Below are 22,605 nucleotides of genomic sequence, written 5' to 3'. Positions count from 1 at the left end.
CAGCAATAAAAAGGAATGCAATATTAATGCATATAACCAGTTGGGTAAATTTCAGAAACATTGTGCTAAATACAGGAAGTCAAACCTAGAAAACTCAGTGTTCTGTGATTGTATTTCTGTTTATGTGCAATCCTAGAAAAGGCTGAGCGATAGTGTGACAGAAAGATAGCAGCAGTTGCCTGGAGCTGGGGTTCAGGGAGGTAGATCGCCTGCAGAAGGGCCACAAGGAAACGTTAGGGTGGTGGAACCATTCTGTACCTTGTTGGTGATGGTTGCATGACCGCACGCAGTTACCAAAATCGATGAGTCTGTTGAATTCCACTGTACTCTGGTAAAGCTTGAGGGAGAAAGAACCACTCCATCATTTCTGGTCTAAGCAATTGGAGAGATGGAGAGAACAAGCTGCTCTTTCCTGACATGGGTAACACAGGTGGGAGAGCTGGTGGAGAAAAGAAGAATATCAAGAGTTCAGTGTGGGACATCCCAGGCCCGAGACGCCTGTAGATGTCCCAAGGAGAGAAGTGAGATGGGCGGTTGAATTTATGATTCTGGAAGTCAGTGTAGAAATCAGGTTGGGGACAACACGTGGGCGGTATTTAAAGCGGTGGGCTGGAGGGAGGTTACTAGGGACACAGGCCAGTGAGCGGGGAGCCGGAGAGCTCTGGGGATTGAGGGGAGGTCTCGGGGCTCTGGCGTCAGTGTGGAAGACTCAGCGGGATCAACTGTGTAAAACTGTTATTGGCGTATACCAAGTATTCCTTCCATAGTAGCTGTATCATCATCAGCTTTTATGTTGGTGAAATTCACGTCACTTCAAACAAGTAAGCATTTTTAAATGTGCGATTTAGGGGTGTTTAGTTGTTTATAGGGTGAGACAGCTGTCACCTCTCTCTAGTTTTGAGACATTATCATCGCCCCAGAAGAACACCCCGTACCCAGCAAATCATCACTCCCCACCGTCCCTCCCGCTGTGCCCCGTTCACCACTGACCTACTTTCTGTCTTTATAAATTTGCCTACTCTAGATATATAAAAGGAATCATACAGCATGTGAGCTTTTGTGTCTGGCTTCTTTCACTAGGCATAACGTGTCCGAGGTTCAGCCAAGTAGTGACACGCATCAGTACTTCGTTCCCTTTTACGGCTGAGTATGTTATTTTATTATTCCGTGTCTCCCCACACTGATGCCGGAGCACATGTGGGAGTTCCTGCCTGAGAGCTTTTCTCCCCCATCCTCTTTACCTAGCTGTCCTTTCCTCTTCCTCCTCCCTGTGCTGATTTGTCTTGTTTTAGGTGGCGAGTCCCACCGCCTCAGAGACTTAACCCACACCCAGCAGCCCCTCTTTTGCATCCCCCAAGACACTTAACATAATTTCGTAAAGTCGCCTTGACCACTCTTCCCCAGAGCCTGATTGGCTCCAGACACAGGCTGACTTGTTGTCCCCACAGCACTATTCCCAGGGGGAGAGAGCACTTCAGTGCTCCCCAGGGTATGTGGCACCCTGGGAGATCCAGAGTCTGCCCCCTTTCCCACACACCCCATCCCCTTAGTAGATTGCAAGCACCTCACCTCCACCTCTTGGTATGGATGGCCCTCAGCCCAGGCATACCACCTGCACACAGACGCCTCAGAAGGTGTTTGCTGACCGTGTTGTGTGCCTACAGCCCTTACCTCTCTGCTCATCTCTAGGTGTGCGTGTCTCTACTGGGCTATTTCTAAAAGAAAGAGAGAGAGAGAGAGAGAAAGGGGGGGGGGGAAGGAAGGAAGGAAGAAAGGAAGAAAGGAAGAAGGAAGGAAGGAAGGAAGGAAAGGAAGAAAGGAAAGAAAGAAAAATAAGACCCTTGATTTCTAATCCCTCCAAGCATCCACTGATCCATCTCCCACACAGCAGCGAGAATGTCCTTTTCAGACCCAAACTCCGATCGCACTGGCCCTCCCTGACCGTAGCTGGGGTTGTATGGCACCTCCTTGCTGCACCACCCCCACAGGGCACCATCCACATTGTCTTCTTTGCAGATGGTGCCCAGTGTCCTGTGGCCAGATGGTCCTGCCTGCCTCGGACCCTTCAGGTGTGCCCCTGCTTGTCCTTCGAAGAAAAGCCTCCTCACTCTGCGCCTGGACTGTGGGGTCCCGCGGGTTTCCTCCCAGGTGCGGTCTCTTCCCCCACCTCCTCTGTGGGGTCCGTGTCTCAGCCATGCTGGCTGTTAGTCCCTTAAGAGGTGGTTTTTCCTCCTGACACCAACCAGTGCTCCAACTCCCGGAGGACACCAGGAGGGCATCCTACAGTTCAGGTCTGGCACTACTACTTACAGTTGGCCTCAGGCCCTGCAGGCTCACGGGCTCCATCACACAGGCCTGCCTGCCCCTCAGACACCAGGCATGAGTATCAGGCCCCCAGGTTGCCCACACTTCCATTCGACTTGGCTACCAAGTCAGGGCCTCCCTCAAGCCCCTCCTCATGGAGGTTTGCTATTTGCTAGATCACAGAACTCAGGAACCCACTTTACTTACTATTAGTGGTTGATTTTAAAGACTACCACTCAGGAACAGCCAAATGGAAGAGATGCCTAAGGCAGGGTTGGAGGGAGGGGTGTGGAGGTGCCATGCCCTTTCTGAGGGCACCACCCTCGAGCACCGCGATGTGTTCACCAACCCATAAGCTCTCTGAATCCCATCATTTAGGGTCTTTATGGAGGTTTCGTTAGGTAGGCATGATCGATTAAATCATTGGCCATTTGTGATGAACTCAGTCTCTGTCCCCTCTCCCCTCCCTGGAGGTTGGGCAATTGGGTGAAAGTCCCAAGCTTCTAATCATTAAGACTTTGTCTTTCTGGCAACCAGCCCTCCATGTAGCTCTCTAGGGGCCCACCAGGAGTCACCTCATTACAACAAAAGATGCTCCTATCACCCTTACCACTCAGGAAATTCCAAAGGTTTGAGGAGCTCTGTGCCAGAAACCAGAGACAGAGCCCAGGTATCTTTCCGTGACACCGTATCCTTCATCCTTTTCAAGCTTCCCGCTGCAGGATCTTAACATACACCGTCCCCCCCGCCTTGGTACTCTTCCCATCTTCCTTCAGATCGCGATCGGATCCTTCTTTCCTCAGAGGACCTCCTTGTCTGACTTCCCCTCTTACACACCCTGGCAGCACTCTGACCTCTGACCTCACCTCCCTAGCCCTTCAGGGTCACAGTTCCACATTTGTTGGTGTGGTTATATAGTGACCTTGCCCTATGTCATGGGCTGAATTATGTCCCCCAAAACTCATATGTTGAAGTCCTAACCCCCATTCCTCAGAATGTGATTGCCTTTGGAGAGAGGGTTTTTAGAGAGGTGATGAAGGTAACATGAGGTCATTAGGGTGGGCGCTCATGTGATATGACTGGTGTCCTTATAAGAAGAAGAGATTAGAACACACAGACGGACCTCCCATGTGAAGACACAGGGAGAAGGCATTTATCTATAAGCCAAGGAGCAAAGACTCAGAACAAACAACCCCACCAACACCTCGGTCTGGGACTTCCAAATAAATTCTGGCCTTTCAGCCACCCCCTCTGTGGTACTTGTTTCAGAAGCCCTAGCAAACTCATATGTCCTAAGCTGCACTGAAGGCGGGGACCATCTCACGATTCACCCGCCGTTGCATCCCCATGCCCCAGGCTGCTGCTTAACTAGTAACTGCACAGTTAATACAATTGACGTTTGATGGGGTTGAATTGAACAATGATGGGATTAGGGGCACCAACCCCCCCACCCCACTCAGTTGAAAAATCTACGTATAACTTTTGACTCCCCCCAAAACTTACCCACTTATTGCCTGGAAGCCTTATTGATAATATGAACAATTGATTAGCACATATTTTGTATGTTACATGTATTATATCCTGTATCCTTACAAGCAAGCAAACTAGAGAAAAGGAAACGCTAAGAAAATCAGAAGAGAAAATACATTTACAGTATTGTACTATATTTACCAAAAAAAAAAAAAATCCACATGTAAGTGGACTTGCACGTTCAAACCCATGTTGTTCAAGAGTCAGCTATAATTGGAAAAGCCAGAGCTTTTCTGGTGGCCTTAGAATCCTACAAACAAGTGCTTTTTCCTGCAGCCCCAGTAGGAAGAGTGAGATGATTTCTCGTAGGCACTATTGCCAGTGAGTCAGAGGAGTGTCCGTGAACGAAGTATCTCAAAGCTGCCAACAAATCGTGTTTTTTCAAAAAAAAGATCCAAGAAGTCTGCAGATGGAGGTTGTAGCTGGACCCAGGCCGGCTCTGCCCCCCGGCCGAGGCCTCGACTGAGAGGACACAGCAGCCAGGCATTCTGGGCGTCGGTGTGATAAGAGCCTTGGAAGAGAGCCCAACAGCTGGCCCTGTGTTCCTTTTTAGTTTTCCCTGTTTCTAAAGACCAAAGATCAGGGAAGGAAGAAGAGAGAAATCATTATTTGAGATCGAGCAGGAGTTTTTTAGACTGTAAGTTAAGTTAATGTGAGCCCACTTGGGACTGACTCGAGAGGGTGGGTGGGGACTTATTCTTGCATCTTGGCAGATGGAATCGTTATCTGGACCTTCTACCCATTCTCTCCTGTCCTTTGGAGCCTTGCCCACAGTGGTGGTACATGGGGAGGGAGATGCCTTGCAGATTGTTCCTAACGCTGAGTGTAGGTGTGGAGACAAAAGCTTTTGCAACAGAGAGATGTGAACACAGCCCAGGCTCTGTGATCCCAGCCACGGGTCCTTGACAAGTGATGTAACTTCTCTAAACCTCAGTTTCCCTTCCAGACGATACACATAAGCACAGTGCCCACCTCATGGGGTTGTTGTAAGGTACTCAGAGACAGTGCATGGAGAGCGCATATCCCGGTGCCTGGGCAAAGTGCTCACGGAAAGGGGGCTGCCCAGGACAACCGGCTCCCACCACGGGGCAGCTGTGTGCACACACCTACAGAGCTAGTAGAGGAAGAATGCACGGGGACAGTACAGCAGGAGGGGGATGCTGAGAAAGCTCGTTGGGGCTTACAAGAAAGACTTCTCACAGTCGTGTTGGAAGGGAGCTTTGAGGCCATCCAATCTAATGCAGAAACCCCCCTCCCACAGCATGCCTGCTGGGTGACCCTCCCACTCCAAAGGCCCCCAAACCTGCCGTGCATGAGAATTAATGGGGGTATCTTTGCAGAGAAATCCCCAGGCCTCCCCCAGGAGAATCTGCTTCAGGAGGGTAGGGGTAGGGCCTGGCAGATGATAGCTATACCACTTGAGAAGCTCTTTGTAGAGATCGTAAAATCCAGAAGGCTGGGACTGGGTCTGTTTTCTGCAGTGCGGTGTCTCTAGCAGTTGGCACAGTGCCCCCTGCAGAGTAGGGTCTCGGTGAATACCTGCTGGATGAGGGCGGAGTCACACAGCCTCTTCCAGAACCATGCCAGTGTTCAGAAGCTGCTCCCTAGAAAGGCAGCTCGTTTCCATCTTGGTGAACTCTAACAGAACTCTTACGGTCTTGCTTCTAAGAAGCAAGATCTATCTTCCTCCAGTCTTTACTCGTTCAGCCTAATTCTACCTTCTGGAATGACACAGATTCTAATTCCTCTTAGAAGGGATTATCCCTCAGCTATCGAGGTCAGCAAGGATGGGGTCTTGATCTCTAAATGAAATCGAGGTTGCCCGAACAATGAATCGAGCTTCATCAAGCACCCCCAAGGCAACCAAATGGTTGACGAAAGGACCTTTTTAACCAGAGCACATGAGTTCCAACTCAAGGCCATGCAGTATGAACCTGAGACACAGAAACCTGCTCGAGGGTCTCAGTGGAGCCCCATGAAATAGAAAACCTTTACGATTTTCCAGAGGAGGAAACTAGGGAACTAAGAATTTATCCAGGATTACCATTCCAGTGCAGGAGAGCTAGAATTTAAACCAGGTGAGAATTATATTCACGTTCCAGGAAAGAAGAGGCGGCCAAGTTGGAGAAGCTTCTGCGTAGAGAACACGGCCAGCATGAAGTCAGCGGTAGAGCCCCAGCATTGGGTGGTGTGTCCCTAAAACCCCTCGCTCCCCTTCTCTGGGCTGCACCTGTAAGAGCAGGTGGTCCCAGAGTGTGTATTCAGACCTTCGCTGTGCCTATGAATTTCTGTGATCTGTGAGTGCATTTAGGCAGAGCTAAATGGAGGATATAGGATCTGTGAAACATGCAGGTTCAGAAAGAGTCCTTTTCAGCCCATTCAGGTTGCTTAAATACCCTTTGGTGTGGCATCTTCTAAGGAATTGCTTTATTCCACACCCACTGGCTGGGGGCATCCGGGGCAGGTGCGCAGCAGTTTTTAAAAGATGTTTAGTAAATGGTAATGTGATCCTATATGTTTTCCTTATTATTAGTCATCCTGCACCCAGACATGCCCTGAATGGTACTATTAAAGGCTTTCTTATTTTAAAATAGCTTCTTAGAATAAATATGAGGTTGGGAAGTCGTCGTTGCTTTCTCTCCTGATACTCTGGACAGCCCCTGGTTATAACATTTTAATATTCCCCTGCTGGTATGAGCAGAGCTGGTTTGATATGCAGCAGTGATTGGCGGACTCTCTGTGTGCATCCAGGAGCTTTCCTGGGGGTGGGGATAAGGAGACCGTCCTGGGAGCATCTGTGATCAGTTAGAACTACCTGTCCCTGGTGTTTACCTGGAGAGGTTAACCTGTAAGCATCCCCTTCGGTCCCCTTCAGATAGTTTACTAGTTCCAGATGAGCCGAGATGGTTGAAGATAGATAGTACTTACTTTTTTCCATCCATCCACACTCTGCTGGGGCCTGGGAGCATTAAGCTTTTTAATCAAGGAAGCAAAATGATCAAATTTGCACTTTGAAAATATTTCTGTGTAGGCAGAATGGAATGGCAAGGCTCCCCTGAGGGAAAGGTGATCAAGTGTGATCTGCCAAGTAATCTAGGAAGGAGATGGATTGAGGTGGTGATAGAACAGGGGAGGGGATGGGTGAGAAATAGCGGATAACATCTTTGGGATTCAGTTATGGCAAAGATGTGAAGAGCAAGGATTTAAGAGTGGAAGCTCTGGAGAGTCGTCTGAGCTGGGATGGAGATTGGGGGATTGACTTCCTGTCGGTGGTATTTGAGGCCACTGGAGTAGATCCTGTCATCCAGGGAGAAACTGTAGAAGAAGATGGAAAGGGGGCTGAGGACACGAGTTGGGGAGCACCAGCATCAAAGGGGAGGTCTTCTAGTGTCACAGAAGCTGGTGGCTTCAGAAGGGCCCAGAAAAAAATAAATATTGGGGAAAAAAAAAAGAAAAAAGCGGCCAGCAGGACGGAGTGTGGGCGGTGGGGCCAGATTCACAGAGGCCAGTCTATGCAGCTAGTGTCAGCACTCGCTGGGACGTCTCAGACACCACACACGGTGACCGTCACTGCAGGGGGGAAGGGCAACGCCTTAGGTGAGCACCTATCAGGACCTAGGTGCTTGACCTATGTCTCGTGTGATGTGCACATCCGTTCTTGGAGGCGGGAGGTAGATGCTATTCTTGCCATTTTACAGTAAAAAAAAGAAAAGTGAGGCTCAGAAAAAGTCAGACCTTGGCCAAGCCCTACGGAGCTAGGGCTAGAACTCCCTCCAGCCTGGGTTGCAGTCCCTTTGCCTTTCTGATTTACCATGCTGCTTCCCTCCCAGCCTGCCCTGTCGGTGCCCCTCGTGCCCCATGGAAGCATCACCACCCCCTGCTCCTGGGGCCTCACCTCCTGGACTGAGCCCTGCCTGGAGCCCCGAAGCTGTGGAAGGAGGGAGTGAGGGGATGTTCCCAGCCTGGGAGCCATCCGTCTGCTGGCTGGTGGCACTGACATCAGGGCCCCAGCAGAATAGCAAGCTTGTTCGCTCTTGTCTGGCTGTTAGTGGTGATGTATGAATAAGCAAGGAAGACAGCTTCATTTTCATAAGTTAACTTGTGCCTGGAGTAAGGAAGACGGGGAACAGCACACTTGATCATAACCACAGGGCCGCACAGAAAACAATGACAAAGCCTTTTCTGTTAGTCCCGTGTTTTATTATAATAACTCCTAAGAAGATGCGACGGTGTGGGGTGCTGAGGGAGGCCTCACACCAGCAGCCTGTGTCCTCCCCTGCTCCCCCCGCCCCCGCAAAGAGGAGTCCCCTGAGACTTGACCTCTTAATGGGATGGCAGGCCTCTTGGGCTCACATCGTTCAGGCTAAAGCTTTAGACGTTGACCTCTGGGGACCAGATGCTGCCTGGCTGATGAGCTGGGACTGGCAGAGCTGGAAAGGATGACTGTCACCAGGGAGCAGCGGGGCCTCTGCCGAGAAGGGTGATGTGGGGAAGCCTGGGAGTGTGGAGGGCTGTGTGGACTGGGCAGGTGGAGCCCGTCGTGCAGCCGGCGACCCCGGGGAGGCGCCCAGCCTGCATCCCCCACCATCCCCCACAGAATCAATGATCCCCTGCCCTCCGTTCCTCCCGCTTATCAGTGTTTCTGCTGCTGCGAGTACCATGCTGCTTCATAATTGTTTATCTGCCTCCTCTTCTAGCTGCCTCTAGGGTTAACGACCGTGTTTAATTTGTCTTTGATTCCTTAGTCTGTTGTGTGGTCTCTAATACAGCAAACCCTCAGCCAATACGAAACTAAAGCAATGTCTAGGCAGAATAAGGCCCGGGTCAGCTAAGGAAGGAGCAGGGGAGATGGCTGAAGCCACCAGGTGGGACAGAGAGGGACCAGGGAATCCTGGGTGTGAGAATAAGAGCAAAAGAGCAAATACCTACTCAACATTTTACTGGTTTTCCAGGCATTGTTAGTGGTAACATTTGGAGAAGTAAAAAACACAAAATCAACTTGTGCCTCAAGAGAAAATAAAATTCTAAGGTATATCCTATGAATTAACTTCCCTTTATAAGTGAAGGAAGTAACAGCACCGAGAGGTTAGGTAACTCGTTTGAGGTCACACAGCTCATGAGTGGAGGAGCCAGGATTTGAACCTGGGCAGTCTGGCTCTGGCATTCCTTTTCTTCACCACTTCTCTGTCCTCAAGAAGCATAATGCTGGAGGCTGCACTGAATTGTGCTGGTCTATGGGCAAGATTTAGATGCCATAAGAGCTTATTTTGTGCTAGGGACCCCACAAGCGAGGCTCACCCCCGACTAAAGCACGAACAGAGCTTCCAGACCTGGATCAATAATTCTCCGAGTTCAACATGCTTTCCAATTATCTGGTTCTTTTGTGATGCACATGACTAGACCCAATGGCTGGAATTCTGTTTGGCGCGCCAGGGGCTGGAAGGTATCGAGTGCTATATAAGTGATAGCTGTTTTTAACTAGCATCATCCAGACTCACCTGGAAGCTTCGGAAAGAGCATTTTGCTCTCCCCTCGTTCACCAAGATCGACACCTCCTCCCACTCAGCTCTGTCTGGCAAGTCTGGCGTCTTCCTCATCCTTACGGGAAACTGCAGAGGTGGGGTGACAGTGCCCAGACACACCGGTAGGCCCACTGCTCTGCTGAAGGCTTGAACTCAAGGTCTAGGTCTCCAGAGGAGGAGTGAGATGCACGGTGAACCTCAAGTCATGTTCTCCAAATTCCCCTGCTCTCAATTTGCACCTGGGCTGCATTGCTCACGATGGTTGCAAACAACTCTTCTACACACGCCAGCCCTCTTTAAAGTTTAAAAAAGAAAAAAAAAAATCCTTCATTAGCAACAGGATAGCGGTAATTTTAATATCCATTGGTTGAGAAAATGCAAAATAATAAACAGCTCCTAAGCCTTTGTTTTGCTTTTTTTAGACAGATCCATTAGCTGCTCTGTTGGTGATTAAAATGGTAGCTGGGTTTTGCAAGTGGGCTTGTGAAGACCCTGACCCGTTGGGTGCGTGAGGGGCTGGAATGTATCGAGTGCTATGTGAGAGCTGTTTTTAACTAGCATCATCCAGGCTCTCCTGGAAGCTTTGGAAAGAGAGCAAGCCCACCCATGAGTGTTTCTTTGGACATCATCTAGCACAACAGTTAGGTCCTTCTAGAACTTTATCGAACAGTGGTCAGGGTTTTGGCATGATGAATATCTACACTGAGTCCTTTAACTTGCAACAATAAGGTGACATTTTGCTCTCACCTTTTTTTTACCCCGAAATTGGTTCAGTATCTGGGAATGTGGGGTTCATATGCTCTATTAATTCTCTCATGCCTCAACACTTCTAAATAAGAATTCTGGGAAAATGTGTGGGTCTTGGTGAATGAGGGGAAGGCAGAATGCTCTGCAGCTTTGAAAATGTGGGGATACTAATACACTAACATTAACGGGGCTCCCAGTCAGGAGAGTTTTACTTAGCAGACATTTATCAGCACCCGTTAGTGTGTTGGACACTACTCAGTCCTTGCCCTTGGACTGTGGATATTTACACATGAGGTGTGGATGTGCCTGCATGTCACCCATCTGTCCTTGACAGGGCATAAGTCAAAAAGTGCTGGAAATGCTAGGTAGAGCTGTCTCCCATCTCATGGGCGAGCCAAGGGAAGGGTTCACACTCAGGGGTGTTCATAGCTGGCTTCAGGCTGGAGGTGCGTTGGAAGGGATTCCAGGCAGGGGTTGGCCGAGGGTAAGAGCATTTCCCATCAAGCAAGAGCTGTATGAGCAGAGCCAGAAGGGAGAACGCAAGCAACAAAACTGTACATTTTCATGTGGCAGGAATGAAGTGTGGCTACGTAGAGAAAGCTTCTGAGGAAGTAGATCGGGGCCAAACACAACGCATGGAATGACAGAGCACAGAATTTAGACTTAAAGGTAGCTGAAGATGACCTTACCTGAAACTCAGGTGGCCACCCTAAATTCAGTGAAAGAGCATTCCCCTTTTGTCATTTCTGAGCACGTGACACCCTTCATTATACCGAACCGGGGGTCATTGGTAACTGTGAACCAGCTCCCCCAAGGACTCTGCAGCCCCTCAGCCCCACCCCACCCTCCCAGCCTCCATGCGAGGTCATCACGTGAGCTCTCGAATGAGGTCCCAGCATCCAGACGCAGCACACAGCTTTCTCAGCGGAGGACAACCTGCCTTTCAGATCTCAGCTTTCAGTTTTATATGAGCATCCCGAGCTTGTTGCGGGTGGAATTGATCAGCTCTTGCCCTTCCTGAATTGGTGATGGGTTTTTCTGAAGGATTCTACCAAGTTTTGGATGTGATCATACACAATGACAAAGTGGGTGGTAGTATTTTTCCCATGCCTCTAATTTATGTATTTGTGCTGGGGTGATGATTTAGATAGGAGCTCGATAAAATGATCAAATAAATTACACCAAACCAACACACCATCATTTCAGGGGGCTGTCATCACACCAGGGAGGTTCTATATCACACAGTGTGGTGTACCGGGAGAACCGCTGTGTTTTTCTTAACATGTTGCTGGGCTTTCATTTGGTCAGAAAGGTCTGTATTTCTTAGATTGGCTGATAAAATAAAGATTTTAGCCCCAGAAGGCATCGGTTAGCTGTGGAAGACAGTGGTTATGAGTCGTGGGACCCTTAGCAAGCTAAAACTGTCCACGCCTCAGTTTCTTTGCCTATAACGTGGGTTTTTAATTCCTGCCTCCAACACTTGTTGTAAAGGTAAGCAAGACTGCATCGAGACAGCAGAAGGAATCTGGGCATCAGACAAATGCTGAATTATATGTCGGCTCCACCATAGTTGTGCATATCACGGTCCTGGTGAACCTCAGTTTCCTGGTCTATAAAATAGTTGATCGTAGGTCCAAGGGAGTATCTGCTGCAAGTGGCGTGATAGGGTTGTCTCGTAGAGGGTAGAGGGATCTGATGCCCTGCTTGCTCCCCGTAGAAGGCCTGGAGTCCCAGGAATGGGATGCTCTAAGAACTGGAGAGGAGTGACCGACTCACCTAAGATGCTGAGTTACTAAGAGACCTGGCTTACCTCTGCTGTTGGCCCTGGTGCACCAGACACGGGGCCAACATCAGAGCCGAGAGCTGGGCCAGAGAAGCAGTTGCTCCTCTAGAAAACATTCCCACGTTGACGGGACACCATGGCTTGTCGACTCAAGATAAAGTGGATGTGAGAGGAAAAACACTGGGGGGTCTGCAGCCCAAAGGGGGCTCTTGTCTGTGCACTTCCATCTCCCACACCAAGGGCACGTCTTCCCTCTGATGGCAGCAGATGATCTCAGCGGATGCCCAGAAAGCCAGTGAACTAGCATACCGTGGGGAATATTGCAGCTGGAACCCTTCAGGTGTGCCAGTAAGCACAGAGGTGGTGCATGAGTTAAGGGATGGTTGGACCGATGGTTGGCTGGTTGATTTGGGATTCTGGCTTGATCACAGAGTAACTGGGTGACCTTGGACAAGTTAATTAGCTACTCTGGGTGCCCTCCAAATGGTGGGGCTGGCAAAGTGAGCGGTAAATACGTGAATACAAGTGAAGCACGCAGATCGGGGCCCGGCGCTTACTAATGAAAGCCACTGTTGTGATGATCCGCCATGACTGGATCTCCTGTTCGGTTCTCACTGTTGCACGTGGCCTGGCTTCTTCTAAGACCTTTGCTTTCTCTGTACTTTACAGGTCAGCAGGTCCTGGGCTTGGTCGAGAACCAGAGTGACTGGTACCTGGGAAACCTGTGGAAAAATCACCGCCCTTGGCCTGCCCTCGGAAGGGGCTACAACACAGGTAAATCGTGAGGGTGGCGCGTGGCGGGCGTTTCGGAAGGTGATGTGAGGGCTCAGAGCTCCTTCTCTGAGGGAGGAGGCAGGCAAAGCACAGGAGGAGACCACCTGGCTGCCTGAGTGCTGCAGTGGACGGTACCTACGCAGTTGACCTTCCAGTCCTTTCTTAGAGCTGCAGCTGCAGGCACAGTACCTATCAGACCTTGGCTGTCTGTGGTAATATCACCAAAAAGCCCCTCTTCTGACTAACCTCCAGACCTAGATCCCATTGGGCTTTTTTAGGACTATGACCTGTAGGTTCCTTGGCTCTACTGATAGAGAGATCATTCTGTAGTGACAAAGAACCCCAGCGTGTCAGCTTCTCAGCACGACAGAAGTTTATTTTCCTCACATTCCATGTCCGTGTGAGGCCTGCTGGATCTGTGCTCACCATAGGCATTCAGGATTCGTCTGGATTCATACTTCTTGTACAGGGAGTAAAGTAGCAGATATCCTATTGATTCTGAAAGTTTCTGGTCAGAAGTGACAGAATTTCTGCTAATTATCTCAGTGGCGAAAGCATCTCTGTTAATGGTATCATTCATTCATTCATTCTGAACTCAACAACTGTGTCTGGAGTAGCCGGGGTGTCCTAGACCCTGGGCCAGGTGGGCCACATACGGCCCATGAACTCACAGAGTGTATCGATAAGGAACTAGAGCGGCCTCCCTCTCCTTAAGCTCAGGCCTGCCAATGTCTGTTTGTTGCTGTGCTTCTGGATCCTTCTGCCCTTCCCCCTTCATCCTCTTTGCCATTTCTTTGGCACCCTGTTCTCAAAGGACGCAGACGTGCGACCTCTGTCGGGACTAGAACTTGGAACTCAGGGAGCAGTAGGTTTGGTCAGGCCCAGAAGGACCAGGACCTGGCATCTGAGACCAGCTGCACTAGGGTGGGGTGGGTGTCTGGGGACGGTGCCACCCAGAGGGTCTTGGAGACTAAGGCCAGGCTGTAGGGGGAAGAGCCAAAAAGTCAACTCCGAGAGCTGAGGGTCAGACTCCCAAGAGAGGTCAGGTACAAATACGGGGGCCCCAGAGGCCAAAGGAAAACAGAAGACAGTCAAGCTTCCAGAGGTGAGAGTTCAGAGATGGGGTCATAGTGAGGTCCAAGCTGGAGGAGGACAAGGAAAGAAACGTTCGGAGTCAATGTCCTGAGGAGCCATAGAGATGCCAGTCAGGGAGCGCTGTGAAGGCCACCCTTTGAGATGGGGGCATTCCTTAGCTGACGTTTGCCAGAACATCCAGGCATGCCTCACTCTGTGTAATTTTTTCCTGTGACACCTTCCAGGCATCACAGCCCGGAAGGGTTGCAATGGAAGAATTTTCGCCAGCAGCCTCTCCCACACCTCCTGGAGGCTACCCCCAGGGCCCCCAGCTGTACTGGGCACTAACCCCTGAGTTGCTGGATGGTGAGGAAGTCTGAGGAACCCCCAGAGGAGCCAGGCCGCTCTGAGCAGCGGCTCTCCATTAGCTGGTTTAGAAGTATTTTGATAATTGCTAAGGCAGTGTCTCTGCATTTCTGCCAAGTGTGCACTGGGTACTCTCTAGATGTTAATCTTATTTGATCCTCACACTAACCCACCAGGCAGGTGCTATTCTTATCTCTGCTTTGCACACCGGAAACTCACGCTGAGAGAGATTGAAGCTCTAGAGTCTGATCAGTAAGGAGGATGCCTTGTTAACGACTAACCTTCCTACCTTGAACTAAAGTGGCTTCAGGATCAAGAAACTGTCATAGAATCCCAGGCTCTCTTTGAAGCATCCGGAGAGGGGCCTAAGATTTGGCCCCCTAAGAAAGCCTCCAGGATGTTTCTGGAGCAGAAGGGTCTCCTCTGAAAGGTGGCACTCTGTTTCCCCTCCCAGCAAACCTTCCCAGGGGCTTTCTCAGTGCCTTTGAGGCTGGACCTTTAGGAACCCACTGTGGGGCCAATCAGATGTGTCTCCCCCCCACCACCGCCTCCCGTACTTTCCTTTGGTCAGCGAATTATCATGCCATGTTGATCTTTTGTCAAAGCCTGGATTCCCAACACATTCCTCCAGGCTTTTGTGAGGTTGGCGACCCCCATGTTTGTTGGGTGGGAGAAGGGAAATCTCAGGTAAACCGTGGTGTGTGTTGAGTCTCTGTCTTCCTCCCGGAATAATAGACAACGTCACATAGAGATATACTGCAGTGTCTCGAGGACACGGTCCTCGAGGGTCATGGTTATCTGTGAAAACCAAAACGCACTGGTCATCAATCTGGGTTTGCAGGGAGAAGAAAAATGGGGCACATGGGGAATTTATTATGACAAAAATGACACGTCCCCTCCTGCCTCTCCCATTTGACTCAGCGTGAGGTCAGGAGACAGACAAGGATCCAGACCACCTCCAGCTTCTACTCGCGATGCCAAAGGCAGTGAGTTACTTCCCTGCTTGCTTGTACTTAAAGTGCAGAGCAGATGAGGAAAGCCCTGAAAGAAATGATGTGTCCACTTAAATAAGCCAGTGACACCAAGTGATCATTATAAAAGGATTTATGCGAAATCAGAATGCATTGGCTTTCGTGATGGGGATTTGTTATTTTAAGACTCAGAATTGTAGCACACATCAGTGCATGAGTCATGCAGCTCTTAGATTCTCATGGAAATTGAGGACTCTGCGGGGAGGGAGCCCGCTTGCCCTAAATCCCTGCACGGAGCAGGCCTCCGAAAGGGGTATCTCCAGCAAAGCCCCGTGCTGAGCCTTCAGCTTGGTGTGGGCAAAAGGTGGCAGATCCACACTGGAATCACAATTCGGCCGCGAAATATCCACGTAGATCTGGCCAAGATGGTTCACCTCCTTGAGTGAACCTTAGTTCTCTCCCTTGTACAATAGGATAATAGTGCCTGGGATGGGGGCATGGCCAAGGTAACTAGGTCAACAAGCTAGCTTTTACTGGCACAAAACAAGGGCACAATACATCTCAGTCTCTGTCCTCTTGGGTTTTTCCTGCCACCTATCCTCTCAGGGAATGGAATCCATTCTCTGCTTTAAAAATGGTGGTTCTTTGAGGTTTGCAAAGGTCTTCAAAGCCCTCAGGTCAGAAAAAACAAAAGTAACCTTTTTTGCTTTTCCTTAAATATAATGCAGCCACTTAGCACTTTTTCTCCTCTTTCTCCCCTATCTGGAAAAGGTTGCCTTTTCATATTATTTTAGAAAAAGTGCTGATTTTACTTCATATATCAGCTTCCTGACTGTGTTTTACTTTAAAAATCCCTGGGGGGTGGGGAGGAAGCATAAGATGTTTAAGTTGAAAAATCTGCCTTCAAGAGGTAACTTTATCACTTTTTGGCTTTGTTCCTTTTGGACAGCTACTCCAGCTCTCTGAGCCTTGGGTTTCTCTCTGTGAATGGAGAATGATAAGCCCACCCCCCCCCCACCCCCAGCCCTTTATGAGGCTCCCCTCTGGTAGTGGAGCTCCAAGAGCCTGATAGACCAAAGTACATTAGGATTGTAGTTGTAACGTGTTTATTTCTCTTCCTGACCACAGCCTGGCTGAGCAACTGTTTTCAAGTAATTTAGATTCGGCCCCATTGATCAAGTTCAGCTGCATCCACCAGGCATCGGAGCAGACCCTTTCCTATGCATTATCTTCATTAATTCCTAGAACTGTCTTGCACGGTAGACATTCTCCTGGAAATAGCCAGCCAGCTTCCTCCGTCCTCTTCTTGGTTTTCCTTCCCAGTCTGCTAGCACAAAGCCCACAGGGCCTAAAAGATTAGAGATCTGCTCACCATCTCCCACCCGCTCCCCTCCCTTCTTACGGGAGCTGTGCACAACTTAATTCCATCGTCACAGAACTGCTAGACCCCGGCAGCTGCAGATGACCAGGCGGCCCCCGGCTCAGGGCCCTCGCCATAAGCATTCAGAATTAAAGGGCACGTCCCACAGCCTCGTACAGAGATGGGTTCATCCCCAACCGCTCTGTCCATCCATCATCTAGGTGCCGGAAGCTGTCATTCACCCAGCATTCAGCTGTTTGCAGGACTTTTTTTTTTTTTTTAGTAAGATTATGACAGGTTCATTAAAACTCAGCCCACTTTCAGTTCCTACGCTGATGGTGAAAATCTTCAAAACAAACACCAGCAAAGAAGAGAAGGGGAAGGAAAGCTACAGGTAGCAGGTGACCAAAGATGATGGGGTAAGGGAAGGCAGGCCAGTAGAAAGGAGATGGCTGCCTTACGGAGAGGGGTGTTCGTGTACGATCCCAAAGGTTACTCAAGGATGAGATGCATCCTCCCCGAATTGAGGGACGTCGCATTAACCAGAGGATGTGCTTTAAGAAACTATTTAAAAATAAAATGTATCCCATTCCTTTCAGTCTCCAAAGTAGGCCAGAGACCGACAGATGGAGACCTGGCTCTCCAGGGAGGGAGGAAGAATTTCTCTAGGAATCCTTATCCACAGAACAATAAAATGGGGACATTCAAGGACTGACTCACCTCTGAGGCCGGAGGAAAGTGGAGAAGGAGAAGCCGGACGCCATGGTGATTCCATGGCAAGGATTCAAAAGGAGCCTACATTTGACCACTTGCCAAAGAACTGCTAAACATATAGCTCTCATGGGCTGACCAGAAATGTGTGGGATGCAGGCTGACCCTTTGCTCTGCCCCCGACATCCAGCTTTCTGCAGCCCTAGGCGAGTCCCTCCATTTCCCAGAACCCTCCTTGTCTCTTGGCTCAAGAACCAAGAACTGTTTATGCTCTGAAGGAATATCGTATTGGATGATTTCTGTCTGTAGTAATTGCATCCAGAGAAACTAGCTTTAGATGTAGTTCATTCATTCAGCACCTGCTACTGAATGCCTACATTCTGGGTAGAAAAAGATTTTTTTAAAAATGAGTGCTACCAAGAACCTTCCTTTAGGAAGATTGCAGTTTAGTGGAGAAGAGTTTGCATATCCACAAATGAACTTAGTGTGACTTGAGCCCCTGGAATGATCGAGATTCGGAGTTGAATGCCAACCTTGCAATAAACCCAGACCAGCATTTTCTGGACTGATTCCAGAAGGCATTGCAGGAGATGCTGATACATCTTTAGAAACTGTGGACAGATAAGGTTGAGAAATCTGTGCACTGTATCCATCTCTTAGAGATTCAAGTTGCATATTGGTGTATTAGAGATCCTGGAACATCCAAAAATAAAGGAAACTATTCAACCCAGTAGCACCTCCCACTCTCACTTGATCCTAGAGCTTGGAAATAAGTTTGAGGAAAAAAAAAAAAACAAAAAACTCCTACACTAATTCTGGGGACAGGGATTACCACTTTTTGAGCTCTGTATCCCAAGCTCGTGTCACAGAAGAGCTGAAATAGAGTTTGTAGAATAAGCCCAGAGAAAGATGCTTGGCATTCGAGGAATGGTTGACTCAGTAGAAACATCTACTCTGTTTTGTGCGGTATTTTTGTCATCCATCTCTCTACCGTAAGGATGGAGACATGTTCTTACAGCACCTTCTAAGTCAACATCCTGTGTGTCATTGCATGTCCAAAGCCAGTCACCAGCCCTCCAAAACCTTCTTCCTATATGAGGGAATTGTGTGGGAGATGGCTTCCAGACCTTCCACCATCCTGATTGGCCATTTCTGGGTAGCCCTGGCTTCTCTCTGTGAGGGCGACACTCTGACCTGAAAGATACGCTCTGGATGTTATCAGACCATCAGAGGTTCACGCCTCCAGCTGGATACTCAGTCCACTTTTCTGAGTCATTCAGAATGTCTGCCTAGAACGTCAGCTTTCAGGCCCTAACCCAGAGAAAGTGCATCTGCATCTCTGGAGATGAGGCCAGCTAACTGTGCCTTTAAACTTGCTCCCTTGGGGCACCTGGATGGCTCAGTCGGTGAAGCGTCTGCCTTCAGCTCAGGTCGTGATCCCAGGCTCCTGAGATTGAGCCCCACATTGGGCTCCCTGCTCAGCGGGGAGTCTGCTTCTCCCTCTCCTTCTGCCGCTCCCCCTGCTTGTGCGCTCCTGCTTTCTCTCTCTGACAAATAAATAAATGAAGTCTTTAAATGTGCTCCCTGCATGATTCTGATGCATGCTAAAATTTGAGAAGCGGCCTCCTGGTATGGACTTTTATTGCCATTTGCTCCTCAGGCTCAACTTGAACTTGAGTTCAGCTGAAGAGCGCCCTGAATGACTGCTCAGCCAGAGGTTCCCCGTTCTGTTCTTCTGCCATAGATTTATTGACCCTACTGCGCAGGTTTTATATTTATCTCTGGTCGAGTTTTATCTGATTTAGACCAATCCCTGTCTCATTTCATTTGACTTCGTTTGAGTCCTCAACTTCGGGTCATCCACAAAAAATAATGAAAATGCCTTCTGTTCATTCTGCCAGTAGCCCTTGCCTCGTTTTTGTAACGAATGTTTTGAACGCCTTTTTTACAATCATGGAATAAAATCCAAGGGTTACCTATATTGATTGCACTGTCTACAAATACCATTTCAAAAAAAAAATCAATATAGTGCCCTGGCTATAATTTAAAGAAGAAATAAAAGGAAATTAATTTACTATAAAATCATACTGACTTCACGTGTAATGGCTGAGGCTTGGCCGCAGTGGACAGCCGATGGAGCGGGGTCCGGGCCTCCTGTGCCTGTGTTCAGGGTAGAACCATCTTCAGTGAGATACTGCCGATGCGAAACAGGACCGAGATTCTGTCAGTGACGTGCCTTCCCAACGTAGTGAACGTCTCCTGGCAGATGATCAGAGAACAAGAAGCATCCTCTCGCCTCGATGTGTACTCCAGGCCCAGTGTCTACTAAAACCACGCAGCACTAAGTTTTGTTTCTGTAAGTAGTGTTAGTTTCAGGCTCACATAGTTAGAACATCTATATGCAACCATAATACAGATATCCAGGGGGACACATGGGACATGGGAATATTATTCACTGGGGTAGCCTGTCCTGGGAAGAGGTTCTGCCCCTCCCCGACCCCCACCAACCGCCCTGGAGAGCCGTGAGTTCAAGGGGTTGCAGACGTTTAACAGACGGACCCCAGTGCAAAGCCGTGACCTGCTCAAGATCTCCCTCAAGGTCGGTCGGTGTCAATGACTAAGACCACGCTCCCTGCTCGGAGGGAGCTCAGCGGGCTGGAAGTCTGTGTAGCCATCCTGCCACCAGCTGCTTCTCTCCATTTACCCTTCTCCTGCGGTTCAGTGAAGTTACCCAGAGCTTGTCCCCTTCATATCCTGAACCTGAATCTCCTTTGGCCTTGCTTTTGCCTTCTAGGTTCCCACCAGAAATCCATGCCCTCTTCCACCCAATAACCCAGTAGATACCGAAGTGAAACGAAGTGAACGGTATATCCCAGACTCTCTTCTGTGGTCTCGCCCCCCTCAGTTCCCTGCACGTCGCTGATTCCCTGAGCCTCCGTTCATATGTGAGACGGGGATGGCTGTGTCTGCCTCACAGAGGACTCGGGGAGAAGGAAGATAGTACCATACATTTAATAAAAGACGAGGTTTGGCATGTAGTTGGCACTCAGTCCGTAGGCTGCCTTTTGTCACTGTTTAAAAGGTAGACTAAGGGACTGCAGGTGTCCAGCCTCCTCCCACATTGGTCACCCTGTGCTCCTGGAACTCCCGTTTCATTTTTCCTTTTAAAAGACAGTATTACATATGTTCTGGAAATTAGCAGTCGTGGGTTCGCATCCCATCTCCCTCTGGTTCTAGGTCCAGGATATTCGGGCAGCTAACAAACGTTATTGATCATCTCAGGACTTGAAGAATTCCCACCTCACAGGATTGCTTTGAGGACAAAATGAGATTATAAAATGCTTGGGACGATCTCTGGATCGATAAATGTCAAATATTAGTACTCTCCTTTGTTATTTGATGTTCCCAAAGAGGGAAGACGCTTATGGCCCTTGAGCATCTTTTGATAGTAACTCTGTGTTTTGTCCATTGAAGAGATCTGGGCCTGAGCCCTCCCTCCCCAGCACCAGCCATCTGTTTGTTCATTCACTGGACACATCGTCCTTGGGCTCCCAGCAGGTATGACCTGCCAGGCAGCTTTCCAGGCCCAGAGGATGCCACAGACCAAGATAAAAAGGAGCCCTGTTTGTGGGAGGTCGCTTATTATGGGAGAGGAGCAATCCCCATCTCGCATCCCGTGATGCCGCCACGCTGGGGTGCCCCCGAACTCACTCAGCTCCAGCCATTCTGCCTTCGCTGCTGTTCCTCGAACACACCTGTTTAAACCTGGGGGCCTCTCCAGCTCTGCCACCTCTCTCTGCCTTAAACTTCTCTGTAGTGGTAATTGCCATCTGACCTACGATAATTTCCCTCGTTTTCTTTTTAATTTTCTGTTTCTTTCCATGAGGATTCAAGTTCCTATTTCTATTAATTAATTTCTGTTAATTTGCCTGCTTTATCTCCTGTCCCTAGAATCATGCCTGGCATATATTAGACATTGCATAAGTATTGTTGAATGAAGTTAATAACTTTGGGAGACGGCAAGTGTTTTGAAGACAGTAACCTAGGGCAGCGGTTATCAACAGGAGTTGGCGGGAAATTTGGCTCCCAAGGGTACATTGGCAGCGTTCAGAGACCTATCTGGTTGTCACAGCGAGGGAGATGCTCCTGGCACATAGTGGGTAAAGGCCAGGGATGTAGCCAAACACCCTGCAGTGCACAGGAGGGTCCCCTACAACAAAGAACGTCCAGCTTAAAACATCGACACCTCTGAGTTTGAGAACCCCTGACATAATGTGATGTGCTGGGAAGCCTAGAAGGGAATTGGATTCTTCTAGAAAGAGCTGTTTGTTTGGGGAAGGGTTCTCCGAGAGGACAACATTTGAACTGCAGACTTGAAAGAAGGGAAGTTGGCAGCCATGCTGAGATCTAGAACAGCGTTCCAGAGAGAACAGCAAGCACAGCGAAGGCCCCGAGCAGGAGTGGAGCTGGGTGTTCATGTTGCTTTCACGCAGTCATGCCCCATACCCCCTGGGCAGAGACGTCGAGCAGACGTCATTCCTGACCCCGCATAGTCTGGCACCACCCCTGAAATCTAGTAATGTTCAAATTAGAGTCTTCAAATGTGCCATTTCAGAGTGCCATCAAATTCTTCCCTCTGTGCCCTTGGAGCTCTGCCTCACGCTAAACACGCTTTGGAGCCGTGCACCTGGTCCCGTTCTCCTGCCTGAGGTCTAGGGTTTGTAGAGATCACCACTAGCCTAGAGAGAATCGTGGCAAAGTGCGGCATCTCAGGAAGGGAGTTGGCCTGGGCTGCTCGTGGCTCCCCGTCCAGGCACATGGCCCCTACTTTTCCTTGCACACTCTCTTTCAGCCACACCGGCCCTCCTTACTGTTGCCCAAATGCACTCTCACCCCCTGGGCCTGGGTCCCCAACCTGGACTGCTCTTCCCATTGCTGCCTTCAGTGCTCAACTCCGATGTCCTCTCCCCTCAATGGGCTTACTTGGCCATCTTCTCCAAAGGATTTCTTTTTCTTCATTGCACTTTTCATCAATGTTAGAAAATAAATATTTTTGATTATCCAACTGCTGCCTGTTGTGGTAGACAGAAGGGCCCCCGAAAAATGCCCGTACCCTAATCTTTGGAGCCTATGATTCTGTGATGTTACTTGGCAAAAGAGACTTTGCGGCTATAATTACAGACCTTGAAATAGGGAGATTATCCTGGCTTATCCGATGGGCCCAAAATCTAATCGCAGGAGCCCTTAAAAGTAGAGCTCTTCCTCCACCTGTCAGCAGAAGAGATGTTACAGGAGGGGCGTCAGAGAGATGCTCTGCTTCGTGTGAGGAGGAGTCTTCACTGTCATTGCTGGTCTGAAACGGAGAGGACAATGTGACAGGGAAAGCAGGTGGTCCCCAGGAGCTAACCTGTGTAAGGAAGAGGGGCGCTTAGTCCTACATACACAGGGAAGGCTCTCAAATAT

General features: G+C 49.3%; 1 protein-coding gene across 4 annotated transcripts in view; it reads left to right on the top strand.

The window, feature by feature from the left end:
• The window catches only part of LARGE1 (LARGE xylosyl- and glucuronyltransferase 1), a 451,673-nt gene that overhangs the window by 352,043 nt on the left and 77,025 nt on the right, over positions 1–22,605 (top strand). For all 4 annotated transcript variants that reach the window (XM_081822370.1, XM_081822371.1, XM_081822372.1 and 1 more), the window contains exon 7: positions 12,556–12,660. In XM_081822370.1, coding sequence (XP_081678496.1) covers positions 12,556–12,660 — 105 coding nt within the window. The remainder of the gene's footprint in view (positions 1–12,555; positions 12,661–22,605) is intronic.

This window comes from Leptonychotes weddellii, chromosome 5, assembly GCF_054177405.1.
Source record: "Leptonychotes weddellii isolate Sample4059 chromosome 5, ASM5417740v2, whole genome shotgun sequence".
Lineage (NCBI taxonomy): Eukaryota > Metazoa > Chordata > Mammalia > Carnivora > Phocidae > Leptonychotes > Leptonychotes weddellii.
Note: the sequence above shows the minus strand (reverse complement) of the source record. Positions and strands in the feature narration are given on the sequence as shown.